At 35.5% G+C, this 15,691-nt stretch overlaps 2 protein-coding genes across 8 annotated transcripts in view; one reads left to right on the forward strand and one right to left on the reverse strand.

The window, feature by feature from the left end:
* Window positions 1-15,691, forward strand: part of LOC126924924 (tyrosine-protein kinase transmembrane receptor Ror) — a 347,050-nt gene that overhangs the window by 104,239 nt on the left and 227,120 nt on the right. The window lies entirely within an intron of this gene.
* LOC126924929 (uncharacterized) overlaps window positions 1-15,691 on the reverse strand; it is a 59,351-nt gene that overhangs the window by 16,817 nt on the left and 26,843 nt on the right. Inside the window, exons 1-2 of one of the 5 annotated variants that reach the window (XM_050739948.1) lie at window positions 14,530-15,102; window positions 12,706-13,709 (exon numbers count right to left, since the gene is read on the reverse strand). The exons of 2 other annotated variants lie outside the window; for them this stretch is intronic. In XM_050739948.1, coding sequence (XP_050595905.1) covers window positions 12,706-12,751 — 46 coding nt within the window. In that variant the 5' untranslated portion in view covers window positions 12,752-13,709; window positions 14,530-15,102. Of the gene's footprint in view, window positions 1-8,649; window positions 11,330-12,705; window positions 15,103-15,691 lie in introns of those variants that run through there. 2 more of the 5 variants (XM_050739947.1, XM_050739949.1) reach the window with 2 other exon arrangements.

Consider the following 15,691-nt stretch of genomic DNA (forward strand, 5'->3'; position numbering starts at 1 on the left):
CGAAAGAATCAACGTATCACGTAAATCGACAATTCTCAGACAAGTTATGGCGTCTTGGGCAGATATCCTAGTTCCTCGGCTCGACTATCATATTCTTTTGTCGAATATAGTTTATTGCACGTTCGACTGCACCTGCGAAAAACACAGACGTAGCGAATGTCGTCGAAATAAGAGATCGTTGTTTATGGTTTCAAGCAACAGACAGGCTTCGAGGTATTGCTGCACGCTCGAGTTTTACAACCACTACAGTTCTCTTGACACTAAATTATCGTCGGAGCAAGCGTATAGGGTGTCCCTGTAGGAAAAGGCGGTATCACGTAGGTATCGATAAATCTTGGCTGACGAGCTTCGTGCAAGATACATTACCACAGTGTCGAAATTTTGGTTTCAACTATGTGCAGTGAACATATTCTGATTTCGTTTTAATCTGTTGCCCTTCTCTAAACACTTTCTTTCTCAAAATCATCTCTTTATCAAACTAAAGTTTTTGTATTTTTCCTTATTCGTATGTTTTCGTACATTTAAGTAACTTCCCTTAAAAGTTCCACTTTAATTAGTTGCATTTTTCTGTAATTTTTTTTTCAATTTTCTTACTTCTTCTTTTTCCATTTATATCTTCATTGATTTCTTGCTGATCGTAGTAGGTGTATTTCTGTATACAAAATAACTGGGTGTTTAGAAATGTTGTCCTCGAGTCAGCTTATACATGATCATTGTTGTATATTTATACAGTACGAAAGTGGTAACAATCGTGATCACTACACTTCTAACGATGCACAGAGAAAATAACATAAACATCATTTCTCTACAGGATTTCCGCTTGATTTTTCCTCTATGTTTAGATATTCGAGACACCAGAAATTTAAATATTTGCCATTTTCGAGCCAAGATTTTACTCAAAATTTACATCTCTTATACACTTAATTCTTCTTCATTTAAAATTCACCAGGCTCCGAGATTATCAATTTTCTAGAAATCAGTTGCTTCGTCACTTTTGCAATCTGAATTTCCTGTTTCCGAGTTTAAAAACGTGCTAGGAAGCTTAAAAAAGTGTTAGAAAACCGGCTGCTTTATTTATACCGCAACTTTGCCCTTTTTACATTTTATATCTATGATTTCAAATTTGTAAATGTAATTAGGTTGATGTTGTCTAAGCGAGTCACCCTATATTCCCGGTTATGGAGCTCCATAGAACGCTGGATGACGTTGTTCCCAAGCATGACCATGTCAAAATGCCCATTTGCCCGCTTTTGAATAATCACTGACGTCGGTATTTTTAACTGGAAGAAGTTGGAGGAGTAGTTCCCGGAAAGCATTTGTAAAATGTCGAGACGACAAGCTTTCATTGAATCTTTAATCTTTACTGTGGAATCGTGGACAATCTGTGCTGGTAGCGTTCGTTTTCTTTTCTTTCTTCCGAGAAACGTCCGTGGAAAAACAGAAACGTTCGTGTAGAGCCACGCTATGTTCATTATTGACTATGAGCGTGGGATTTCTCAGTGCTTGGAGCAAACTGCTACTCTTAATACTCGTTGCACTGGTATATGAAGCTTTATATGGAACAGAAGAATGTAATTTTTATTCATTAATCGAGTGAAAAGATATTTAATAAGTTTTTTTTGAAATTTCATATTTTTCTCCTTGGAGTTGCCTTTATGTCAAGTAATATTACAATATATCGTTCATTGCCTTTTTTATCTTTTTGCGTCGTTCTGTCGAAACACATAAATATAGAGCAGTACTAAATTTATTTAGATATATCATCATATCAAATCATCAAATATATAGCATCATATAGCGATAATGACGCAACATATGCGTCAATGGTTAAAAGCGAAAGTGTTAAATAAATGTATTTGATATAGAATAATTAAGGAACGATTAAAGAAAATCGGAACTACGTAAACTTAATATCTCGTTGGAGATTCGAAGAATGGTCAGTGGAAAGTTAAAGGATATTGAAATGGTAGTGAATGGAAGATCACAAGAGATAAATAGCATAATGAAAGAAAAATCAGGAAAGACAGAAAATCAGGACAAAAGTGCATAAGATAATCAGAAATAAAAGTCCAGAGAAATGCAAAGAATAGTCACAGAAAAAGCCAAGAAAATCACAAAAAGTACTAGAAACTGAAAAGGCCATGAATCGCATCTAAAAGTCCACGCGTCGAATCGTAAAATAAAAGTTGGCATATAATCGGAAAATAACGAAGGAATGTGAGAACTGCGGAAACTCTAAATTCAAAACGTCAAAGTGATCAGAGAATCAGCTAAAAAATCCAAACCACGTGTTGAAGCCATTCGACAGCGTCTGTTCAAAGCGAGCCACCGCAATTCCAAAGAAAACAATGTAATGTCCAAGTTACTCCAAGCCAAACTACCCTGCTACTGGGTTTCCCTCTTTCACGGAACTCCACTTTCGAAACAGAATTACCCAATTTCCTGCGGCCACGACACATACACGTAGACACCCTTCTACACGTATACACACATGCTCATATAAAGACAAAGATCACGCTTGTAGAAAACGTGGAATACGCAGGCCTTGTCCGACAAGTCAATCGGCAATGTTGGAGATCCAAATCCGCGATAGGCAAAATAATTTAGTCGCAGTAAGTTCGATGGTCCCTTGAAAATCCTTGAACGAGGCTTCCTCGATAGATCTGCCTTCGAACTTCCGGTCATGCCGTTTACTCGACAAAGTTTCTGTTGTGGTTTCGAAATGCGAATATTACAACTTCTTATAAAATAATAATACAATAATATAATATTACAAGTTCTCGTTGTAAAGTAATAATAATCATAATAACGCAAATCATACTACAAATACACATTACAAAAGATAGTTGAAAATGGAAATTATAAACTAAATTGGGACAAAGCAACGCACATCGATAAGATGTAGTTACATGTAACAGGCCGGATATATTTATATTACAAAAGAGAAAAGGAAAGCTGCGTGATTGACGTTACGGTACCGAATAACACGCGCGTTACGCAAAAGGAACGAGAAAACATGAAAAAGCATACTCCACTTGCAATAAAAATTTGCACCAATGAAAATAAGAGAATGTGACGGTACTACCGATGGTCATATCCGTCATACTTATCACTCATAAACAAAGAATTCCTCCAGTTATTTTGAAACACTAGGCATAAAGACACGCCTTCGTTCAAACGTACGATGAGCTATGATATTCGAAAGAGCGGCAATAGTCGAGAAAACGCTACGACAGTAACACGAGAATATAGATATGAGCTGGTGAACACGAACACGTCATGTAATCCTCAAAAGCACACAAGTATAAATAAGGATGATAATAACAATAAAACACACCTAAAGCTCTAATAATAAATAATAATACTCTTCGCTATACACAAGAAAATTCAACGCCTCGTCCTAACTTGGTCAAAGCACTTTGCAGTGGGCAAATCCATCCTTCGAAAGATGAAAAAAGAGAAATAAAAAGCAATGATAATAATAAAACACATCTAATGCTGTACGGAAAATAGAGACACATCGGCGCACAAAAATCATTATTCTTGGTCATATGGTCATTGGTACGAAATTTCTTAAATACATAATGGACAAGGCGAATATTTGGCGATAATTCCGTATTTACCATAAATATCGGCGCATCTTAAGAAAAAAAAATAGACGATAATAATAATAACGATAATAGTACTGATAATTATAATAACAATGATAATGATAATGATAATGGCGGAGCGATAATGGTCGGTTCCGAGTTCACCAGGAACTTTAGCGGGGAACTTTAAATGCGCGCCGACGGGATAATAGGAGAGTCTCGCAGTTCGGGCAATTTATGGCGGTCATTCTCTGGACGATAACGAAACGCCGCCGCGCTACCGCGAGAGGCGAAAACTTGTCAAAAGGCGAAATTACCGTTGACCCAGCACGTTTAATCCGCCGTAGCGATGTTTGTTAGTTTATTCTAGCGCACGGAGGGCCGAACGCCGAGGATACACGAGTTTTACGTTTCAGATAATTTCGTCTATTTTTGGAATTTTCGGAAAACGTGGCTGCTACACTGGCGAGAGACACCGAGGCAAATGTATAATTTTAGTGGAAATGTATTCTTTATGAGGTTAGATTTGAAAGTATTAGGCTTCTTGGAAGTTTCAATTTAACGGGCAAATATTAGCATCTATTCAATTTTCACCTACCATCTATCACAAACCATGTTAAAGAAGAAAAAATTTGCTATGTTTTAAATACGTACAACATTAAGGAAACTTGTTAGAAAGAGTTTATTTATAAGAGTTCTTATTTTATTGTAAGCTTTACAAAGAGTATATATATTTCTGAAAATTAACAATAGTCAAGCGACGTGACTCATTACTGTATCAAGTTGTATGTTTACATCTCTACATATTTCTATCGGTCTGAACATCCGCCTACATCTGCATAGGAAATAATTTTTCCAACTTCCATTTTGTATCCACGTCATCCACCTACGCTATTTCATTTATCCTAACTATGAAAGAGATTAAAAAAAATTATTTATTTTTTATTTGGAAGTAATTTACAATCAATTCTCATTGAGAATTATAAGTAAATTATTCTGGATTATTTAAAGCTAGAGGGTAATGCCTTTTTAGCTTGCGGATCTGATCCGTTGTGTCAAGTAATTGAGTAACTATTCGGTTTTGATGGTTGTTAATTTTTATGTTATATCTATTACTGAATTTGAATATTTCTTTATTAACTGTAGGTATTTTAAGGTCGCGATGTATTGTTTTGTTGGCAACATACCAAAGTGCATCTATTGAGGATCTTAGAGTTTTTGATTGGAATCGTTGAAGAATTTCTATGTTGGAATTACTCGCTGTTCCCCATAGTTGGATCCCATATTTCCAAACAGGTTTTAATATGGCTTCATATAGCATTATTTTACTCTGCAGGCGTAAGTTGGAACGTCTACCAATGAGTCAGTAGAATAAAAAAAATTATGGCACAGTTGAAGTTGAAGCTTATTTTTCTTCAAATTCTTGGCTTCTATGGAACACGTAGTGATTCCGGACAATTGGTTGGCAATGTATTACTCGCTCGCAACAAAATGCATATAATTTCATATTAGTTCTTATATTTCATTTTTATTCGCATTTAATTCTTGTAATGCATATTTTCAATCACAGAATTACATTCTAACTTCACAATCACTAGCACGATAAAAGAAGTTAGAGAAACTTCTTCAAAATTGATATAGAAATGCGAGAAAGATAGGCGAAATGCGTATGCAGAGTTTCAACTCAAAGGGAGTGCAAAACCAGTCCAGAGTATGCAAACCAAGAGTGTGAATCCAACTAAGGGTATGTCAACCTTAGATGTAACTTGCGATTCGCTAAACCAACAACCATCTCATCTAAAATTCAAACTCGGCTCTGTAACATTAATTTATCACGGAGATAGCATGTAGAAATTATCTTATGCGTACATTACGAGTGTCAGACGAATTTACAATTCGTTAACCTAAATGGGATGCAACTGCAAAGATAGTGATTAGACGGGACGAGTTGCAAATTCAGCTGAATAAATCTACGCTGTAATCATTTAAAAAGATCGTTAAATAATTGAGAAATTGACAATCTTCTATCTCAAATCATTCGTTTAAAAAATCTTTCCTCTAATTTCTCATTGCGTCATTTTCCTAGCAAACCAACGATACGTAAAACGAATACAATCTTCCTCGCCCCATATACTATAAAACACAATATCAAAGATAATTCCATGAAAATTCGATGAGAAACACACGACAAACGTTCTAACGTCAGTACACTTTCAAATCTACGAAAACCTTCAAAATTCAGCTAAAACAGGCAGAGACAACGTTTCTGCGCGATTTTTACTCGGTCGAGGCGTGATCGTATGCAAATTGAAAAGAACGACGAGAGGATTGCGTCGCAGCGTGGAATTGCAACGCAATTCAAGCAAGCCGAAGGCTGCAAGTCCGTTCAGCGACCGAGTTAGGGTTCCAAAGCCGTTTCAAAAGCCGACAACGGGTTTTCTACCGGCAACGAGAAACCGACAGCACACGTGGAAATAGCACAACGCGTTTGCCCTCGGCGATTTTTCCGTCCACGAGCCGGCAAATTACGCGCGGTTTTGGGGTCGCTGGTTATTTCTGTCCGCTTTTGTCGGCAAATAGGTAATTAATGCGCTCTTAAAGACGACGAAATGGCGACACAAAGCTTGTTTGACTTTCACGGTAGGTGGTTCCCGCGGAATTTGATTCGCGAGTTGCGCTTTTAGGGAATTTCTGTAGACCGGCGTTTCGTTCTTTCTCAAAGTTTCTAACTTTGTTTCGTTTTCTGACGGATCTCGAATAATTAGATCCGCGGATTTTTATGCATTTCTACCAAACTGAAAGTATCACTGTACAAAAGCTGACTGAATGTATATAATTTGTAAAGATATATAAAATATTTGAGGAAGAATACTCGTGTTCATGTTTAATAGATAAAGTGAATCCTTATTTTTTTAATTGTATTTGTAAAGATAAAAATTTGCATAAAGATCAGTTTGGAACGACTAGTTGTTTGGTTTTTTTCCTACATTTTTTTTACTACTTTGTGATCCTTCATTTTATACGATTTTCTTATAGTCAGATTTATCAGTTATTTCTCTTCTTAAAACTAATTAAAGAATTATTTATACAAAGGTTTATTCATATACGAGGCTATTTACCAACAGAGCTCACAATGTTCAAACGTTAAGATGAAAAACCTTCGTTTAATCTGAAAGCAGACAGACAGAAATTATTGATAGTAGGTGTACGACAATAATAATTGCGATTAAACGTGAAATACGTGACTCGTCTGCAATTTAATGAGTAATCACGTCAAGAGAGAAAAACCATTACCATTGTCTATAAAATTAGTCAGTGTTACAATACCATTACGCTCCCTCGCACTCGGCAAGATTACAGTCGTGCTTTTGCTCGCAGAGGACTACAAAGACCTTTAATTTACTAACTCCTGTATGCGACGTTCCTGCAGGACAATTAACGAAACCTAATCAAGTACTCTGAAACAGGGTAGCAACCAATTTGCATCCTCGTCGAATAAATTTTTGGCAATGTGATCCATCGTCATAGCAACTCTAAATTCAAACGGTGTATTTCTTGAATGTTATGTAAGTTTTCATCTTTAATCCTAAACTAATACTTTAATCCTACAATTATACGACGACTAAAATATAGAATTTGTATGAAAGAAAAATTGAAATATGCGTATGGTAAATAAAATAAAATAATATACATATATTATTTATATTAATATAATGATATATATATATGGTTCAGGAGAAGAAACAAGTCTTTATCCACGTGTTTCACGCCATACATCGTTTTCACCCACTTCAAACTTTTCTAAACAGATATTAACGTCATTTAAAATTCTAAATGAAAATGATGGTTTGGTTATGTAAATACCAGCTAAGGGTATGACTTGTTGTTTGCTTTTTTATGTGAAGAATTCTTAGTAGAATGACTCACGAATCGCGCTGGTCATCGTATTTTCTCATGTTCAACTTCATAAGTTTCCTAAGCTCCAAAATTAAACATAAGATGAGATCTTCATTGACGTAACTTCTACTTCAAGTGCAAATCTCGATCACGAGTATGTTATTTTTAAGAGTAAAGATCTTTAGAAAATATGAAATTCTTCAATGAAATCTTCACTATCATCGAATCAACAACAAGAAGATGACATTTTTCTTCGTTAATTATTTATTAAATTTTTCGATCTTCTTTTTAAGCTTTATAAATTTCGGTAGGATGAAGATTCAAATGAAAATCATTACTAGTAATAACTATGCAATCTGTCGTTAATTCCACGTCAAGAAAGTTTGTTTTCTCCGCATCAATGTCTTATAGGATTTCTCAATATTCTCTTAAAACACGTAACTTTCGAAAACAATGGAAATTAAAGTCTTTAATTAAAACTTTACCACAATGTCAGTTGTTACTCACTCGCTAACAGGAAATACACTTTCTTTCACATTTACATTCTGTTATATAAAACTTCTCAATATCTTTCCAAGGTTCGCACTCTTTGAGAAACTGCAGATTCGGATAAAAATCTCATGACAATGCACACCATTATAAATTTCAGCAAATTCCATTCTATGCTATTTTCTGTCAACTCACCTATATAAACCATCTGTCATCTTTTCACTACGAGAAAACGTAAATGTCAATTAAAATCATACCATCAAAATTATATCTCCATATACACGAGCTATCAATTCCACAACAAAAATACACTTTTCGTCAACTTAGAACCGTAAAGTATCAGAAAACTCTTGCGATAATTCGCACTACTATTAACATATTCATTGCTATTTACTACGTCTATCTATTATACATATTTTAAGCAACAATTTTTCTTCAAACATATTGTCTTTTAAACCATATTGTATTAAAGCTCAAAGAAAGTACAATCCAACGATTATGTCAACAGCATTGCTTAAATAACTGAGCATAATCGACGCAGCATATGCGTCACTAACAGAGAATATCCACCTCAAACTCTTCTAAACTAAAATATACTCGAACTTTTGCACGAAGAGCGATAGATTTGTCACTTTTTCCTCGAACAATCGATAGATTCATAAACTCTACTCACTGTCTTGCATCAGTCGTGTTCAAACAACGTACCACCGGTCATAGATCGAAAAGAAAACAAGGTTCCTCATGGATCGCGCACGTTTGCAACTTGTTTTATCACGATTTGCTTTTCTTCTCGGGAACGGTTCATTGTCGCGTTGTCAACTCGAGTTTTCTGACGATCTCGGCGCCGGATCGCATTCGCCGCGTATGCTAATTTTGCTGGTGCAGTCACGTGCTTTCGCAACGAGGATGCACCGGCTTGGCGTCGCTCAACAGCGAATATGAATGTTCCGACACCGGGATTTGCTCTGTGCCTGCGCTGGAATTTTTTTCTACGCTTTTCACGACCTCTTTTGTTACCATTATTAAAACATTCCGCTGTTGTTCTTCTCTAAGCTGTGTTTTGAGTGCTTCAGTTTGAAACACGGGCTTGTAGATTGTTTAGCAGAAAAATTTGTTCTTCTTGTGATAAGATATCTTTTTATAATGTGGGATTTTTTCTCACATTTTTATAAAATTGATGTAATACGGCAAAATTGAAATAATTTTTATCGCGAAAAAATACATTTGACGTTTGGTTAATAACTTGTTGAAGCGCAGTGTTGCTCACGTGCAACGTCAAGTGTGAGAATATTAAAAGAAACGTATTGTTCGTGTTTTTAAAGGGAAAGAAGTAGCGAAGGAAATTCATTTTATTGAGATAGTTTCTAGGTTAGGAAGATTAATAATTCGGTAAACTGTGACAGTGTCGAGTCCAGGTCAGAATTTATATTCGTAGATATGTTGAGTAAAAGATTAGCTGGGAATAAACGAACGATTTTCTAAAGGTGGAGAAACTTCGTATTTCATTTCAACTAGTTTTTCTAGACTGAACAAAGATGATTTACAAAAACGAGCACCATTGTTCATATTGGATAATGCTTTTATTAAGTGAAGAATTTATTTAAAAGTAAATATGAATAAAACTGCGCCGTGATATAAAAGTAATTAAGAGTAATTAACAATTGCCACTATAGTTTTAATCGATCATTTATTTCCCATGTATGTAATAACTTTTTAAGTTTGAGAAATATTTTTCCTAAAGTTTCAGAGTTCTACCTAAAGAGAAAAAAATAGATTGATTTAAATTTGAAACTTTTACTTAACACAAGAGAAAAAGCTAAGAAAAGTACTAAGTAAAAAAGATACTAAGAATAATTGTTGTAAATCTTGATGCTGCAAATTAAATATTGTTCTTTTAAAAATTGTTATATGTCTGCTTATCTCAAAAAGAAGGAAGGAAGGAACATTAGTTAAATTAAAAATCTTTAATTAATTATAGAAATGTCTATCTAGAGTTTAAGAGTCCTAACATTTTCCTCAAACAAGAAGCTTTTTAGATTTTTGCAGACAAGAAGATTTTTAATTTCATTTAAATAATTGCTTCGAAATAAATTGGCAGATAAATTAAAGTTCAGCCGCGCGTTTTTTTCGAAAAGAGAACTTCATCCAGCTTTCAAGGGGATCGCGCAATTCTTTCCTTAAACTGAAATAAATTTTCCTTAATGCAGGCGAAACTAGAGCGCAGCGGAAGCTGCTATTGGTACTTACGCTTAATAAGTTACAATAACGTTAATTACTGCAGATAATTACGTTAAAACTCTAATATAATTACAACGTGACTCGCTCGTGGAATTCTCTCGTCTGTCGTTACTACAGAAAGATTTTACAGTTATGTTTGGATGTTGTTGAAACGCAATAACAAAGTAGCTTCTGCCCCCAAAAATCGATTACAATTTTCTATTTATTTAATTATAACAAAAGACTGTTATAGTTAAATCTTCACCCGACCCTAAATTTAATACAACTACAACCATCTGTTTCAGTAAACAACGTTTTCTATCCCGAAACTGTACAAACGAATAACTTTTACAATCCAAAAGATGATCATTATGAATATCCGAATTACACAGAACAAAGAGTTTCCTTTCTCAAAAAAAAAAAAAAAAAAAAAAAAAAAAAAATATCAAATTTACGGCGGCCTATCCAAACACTGGAGCATAGCATTCAAAGTACGGTGGGAAAGGAAGCGAGACAAACGGATCCACGAAACATCCATCAACGCGGAAGAATCCCAGAGCGTGTGAAAGGGGTTGTAAAAATCTGCATGGCCGAGTTTAATATCGAGGAACAAACGATGATTCCGGTGAGCTGACAAACTCTCTCATCCCCTTCTTCTCCCCAATTCCTTTTCTCGATTGTACTCTTCATTCTCCCGGCGGAAAATTTCTTTTCTGCTTACGACCGACTGATACCTCTCTTTCATCGGTAGATAGAAGACTAGAAAATAAGGCGCAAGGTGTACGTGGATTCTATCAGTAAGAATCATATCCACCTGTGCCCAGTGGTCATTATCCTGTCTTCGTTTCTTCCATTTCCTCTTTCCTTCCATCATTCTTTTCTTCTTCTTCTTCCGTTCACCAGCAACGTAACAGGGTAAAGAGTGGAACAAAAAAAAAAAAAGAAAAGAAAAGAGATCCGAGGGATGGAAGGAGAGAATATTAAAAACTTTTTCCATAAAGCGTCTTTGCGAGGCGAGACGCCGTTAGAGCGAGCATGAAAGCTTTGGTTCCTTGCAGTTTCAAGCGTATCCTCGCCGGTTTTTCCGAATTAGTTCAGACGGTTTTCCGCGTTGCGCCTCCTATTTTTCTCGGCTTTTTTTCTTCGCCACTTGGGCCGCGGGCGAAATGAGCGCACGGCCCCTTTCGCTGTGGATAAACGCGGCACAGAGCTCGAGAAGAGGAAACCCCGGGAATAGTAAAATTTAATTTCGACCATTTTAGTTGTGCATCGCGCCAAGTCATTTGGCATTTCGAGGAAATGCTCGGCCTTGAGATTATCGGTGGAAATTCGCGATGGTTAATAACATTGAAAGGAATGTTCGTGGAATATTTTTAATAGAAACGAAAGATAAGGCGAAGGATACAACGTGAGTTTATGGATGTGTGTGTGTATAGGTGTAAATACTTAGGGAGGATGGGAATTACGGCAGACTAAAATCTACTGGAAAGTGTGGTTTGAAGTTTCAAGCTCAGTCTGAAGCTGAGATGTGGAGTCACGATGCAAATGTTTATTTCATTTGGTTGAAACTTGGTCTTGCAGTAAATACTAAAAACTTCGCTACGTATTTCTAGAAATTTAATGCGAAGAATTATCACTATCATGAAAAAATATTTCAATAGGAAAGAGAAATATTTTTTTTGCCAAAAATTCAATTCTAATTGTGTATATTGAAAATTTTATTAATTGATAGTAGAAGAATGATAGTTTGTAAGGTACCGTGGCAAATATTCAGAGAAACAAAGCATACAGATCGATAAGAGCACGTTGACGTTATCAGAAGGTTAATTGGAAGTACGTGTTTGCGATTGCTTGCCACCTAATTAAGGAAACTGGATCCGTAAATATGATTAGGAATGCGATTGAATGCGTAACAAATTAATTAGGTATGATATTTAATTGATGAAAGGTTTGTGAAAGCTGACGATAGAACGAATTATACAATATAGACCGATGCTTGAAGAAGATCTGAAACACTTGAAGAGTTGATTCAAGTGTAGCTACTTACATACGTATATGTAATTACGAAGTACTATCGAACAGAGAGGATCAGAAACATCTATAACGATTACTTTTCTGAACTCAAGAAGATCGTCTTGCCTTTTCTTTTAATTTAAAATTTAGCTTGTACTGTATTTACTTTGAAGAAATACAAAATAAACGAAGAAATACGAAGTAAAGGAACGCACACCTTCCACGTCTATCAAGACAAATACTATTTTTATCTATTAAAAAATTCTCAGTGAAATAATAAAGAAAAGTCAAATAAAAGAATATCTGCTCGTACTTTCTTCCACAAAGAAAAATTCCCTTCTACATCAATTCAATTCCAATAGCAACTTCATTATAGAAACTCTTTATGATACTACTACCACCGTTTCTATTACAGCAATAGCACTACTTTCAACGCGAAAACCATTACGCTGTACGATTATCCTCGCACAATATAAAACGAAAGAAAGATATCACGTACTCCCTTTTTCTTCGCCTTTGTTTCTTCCCCTTTCTCTTCTGTGCATTGTGTCTCTTTGCCCATCTCTCCATTCCAAATTTCACGTTCGTTCGAACGATTCGCCAGGGCCACCAGGCGAATTATAGTGATTTACGAGCGTTGATTTACGCTCGACAGATACGTCGATTCCAACGCCTCCAAATTATCCTCTCGAAGAGTCATTAAATAATCGAGGCAACGTTTCGTCAACAAATAAACTCCCTTCGACGAGGCGTGCGAAACAACCAGAAGAAGGACGTCGTCGCGACCATTGATTTCGGGAGGAGAACGCGCGAAGTCAGTTTTCCTCGTCGCGAAGAAGTTGGCAAGTTCGCTCTGATGGATCTCGATCAACGTGCAACCCATTCATCTCGTATACGACGTCGAAACAGAGCTATCTTCTGACGCTCGTCGTCCTTGTTCTAAATCCCCCGATCGTGTTCTTTGATGTTACACCTCCTCTTCTTTTCACTTTTTCCTGCTCTTTTTTCCTTTCTTTATTTCCTCCGGATGATTGTCTGCATCTTTTCTTACGGAGTTACGGAGCGATGATAGAGTTACTTGGAAATTGAATTTTTCTTGCGGCTGATGATCCATAAGATCTGCTTCTTCTTTCTGATTCTCGTAGTTTAATCTTCTCTATTAGTCTTAATAGTCATCCTATTTTTGGCTTCACTTTTGTTATTGTTCCGTTTCCCCGATAGTTTTGATTTATTTTCTTCGTTGTTTCCAGTAATTATCGTAATATATTGCTTTGACTTGTTGCTCTTCTTTCTCTTACCTACAGTATTTTCTGTATTACTTTTAATAGTTATCGTATGTTTGCTTCGAATTTTGTTATTCTCCTTCTTCAATGGAATTAATTTTCTTTTGTGTTTATTGCTTTTAATAGCTACCCAATCTTTTTATTTATCGTTCTTGTTTGACTTCTTTGACCGCTTAATCCTTAGAATATTCGAGCTATGATTTCCTCGGATAGAACATTTCTGAGAAATTGTGCCAAGTCCTACTATTAATTAACGTAAGAAACTTCGAACTTTTAGCAAAACGACGATAATATTCAATGAACGACGAAAAAATAAATAATATAAAAATTGAATAACAGAAGAAAATCTATTAATATGCATATCAAATATTTATACGTTTAAAAGCTTGTAACTTCGTTCTTTCAACAGAGACGAACGATTTTTCGTATTATTATTTATGAAAGAGGTTTGGAAAATCTACTAAGAACTTTTTAACTTATATAATCCTAAGAAAGATTCGAAATATTTCCGTCAATCAGTATATGTATCTTTCCAAACATCATTTCTCGGATCACATTAGATCACATCACGTGTTTACACGCTGTTACACGAGATTATTTTAGCAGAAGTAAAATCTTGCATCCGGTAGTGTAAATGTTTCGAAAAACACATGAATCTTGTTTGAATGATATTAAGTATCGTTTCAGGCAGCTTTACTTTCAAACAGAATATAGATTATATACAAATTTCCCAAAAATAGCCGTGTATATCATCTATTACTATTTTCATCTACATTGCGTTCTGTGTGTACTAAGCAAATTTCAAAAGAAAATAAAAATAAAAAAAGGAAAAAATATTTCCAAATCAGCGAGTCACTCTAAGCAAGGAAACGATCAATTTTCTACCGATTATCGATCAAAAAATTATGTATAATATACTGTATAGTAAATCAATTTTATGTTAAAAAATAAATGCAACAGAGATATAAATCTCTCGCAAGAAGACGATAAACAGAGTAAATAGAGGAAATGTAACGTTCACAAAGATTAAGTGTAATCACCACTATCACCGTCTCACAAAAATATTTCTCCGATTCATCTTAAACTTCACAAATGCATCGTCTTAACGCATTAACACATCACCACGAAATTTTCACTGGCAGTCAATTCGCGTCTTTCAATAATTAACTGTAAGTCACTGTTTAATTTCTCTTTTTCGTTGAAGTATTTCTCCATTTCTTTCTACTGGCAAACTATATCAGCACGATTAAAGCAACGTTCGATCGATACAATCTTCACTGCTAACTAATCTCTCTGATCGATTTTCAATTTTCAATTACGTTGTGGAAACAATCGTCCAATTTTCATGAACGATTAACAAAAATTCCTTGAATCCTCGTCCAAATGTTTTTAACTCTCGCCAAAATGTCTCTGTAACTTGGTAACAGCGCACGTAAGCTTCGATATACAAAATCTTGGCTAAAACTCGATCCATTCGCCAAACTATCCTCTGGAAATTGAACTTTCGAATAAAACGGCACGATATATTGATGTGAAAAATCAACGTATCTGTTGGCACACGTCAGAGAAAAAATGGAAAGTCTCGATGAAAAGAGGCAGACATGCCTGTCGTTTTGAGCCTCCGGATAAAACTAGTTCGCGGATGGCTGTTGAAGCCCGTTAGCCCTCTCCTTCTTTCTCCGTCGCGCGCGCGACTATTTAAATCTTTTGTAATAGCTACTGGCCAAGACGAGCTTCCACCAAGATTCTGTCGTCACGTGGCGACAAGAACGCTGTCCATGTTCAGCTTTCGTAGGATATCTCCACTTTGAGCATCTTCTTTGGGGTGGTTTCGGTGGTTTCTTGGTGGTTTTAGCCACTTGAAATTTGTTTCTCAAAATTTCCAAGTAGTAAGAGAATAGTTTCCTAGACTTGGAATAGTTCTTAGAGGCTGGCCTTTGGGAAAATGTCGCCCTCTGACGAATTTCTCCTTATGACGTCGATGATTTTTCTTCCGAAGAAATTTTCTCCAAGTTTCTTCTTTCTCTCTTTTTCATCGCTTGTATGTTTTTGTTAAAAATGACAAATTTCTCGTGTATATTTTTTGTTGTCGATGATTGATAAGGTTTTTGAGAGCGACATTAAGAGCATTTTAAAATGTAAATTAATGTTTGATGACGACGTGCGGAAATTTTATGACGTTAACGAAGAAACTTTTATTGT

The sequence above is a fragment of the Bombus affinis genome, chromosome 15, assembly GCF_024516045.1.
Source record: "Bombus affinis isolate iyBomAffi1 chromosome 15, iyBomAffi1.2, whole genome shotgun sequence".
In the NCBI taxonomy this organism is placed as follows: domain Eukaryota; kingdom Metazoa; phylum Arthropoda; class Insecta; order Hymenoptera; family Apidae; genus Bombus; species Bombus affinis.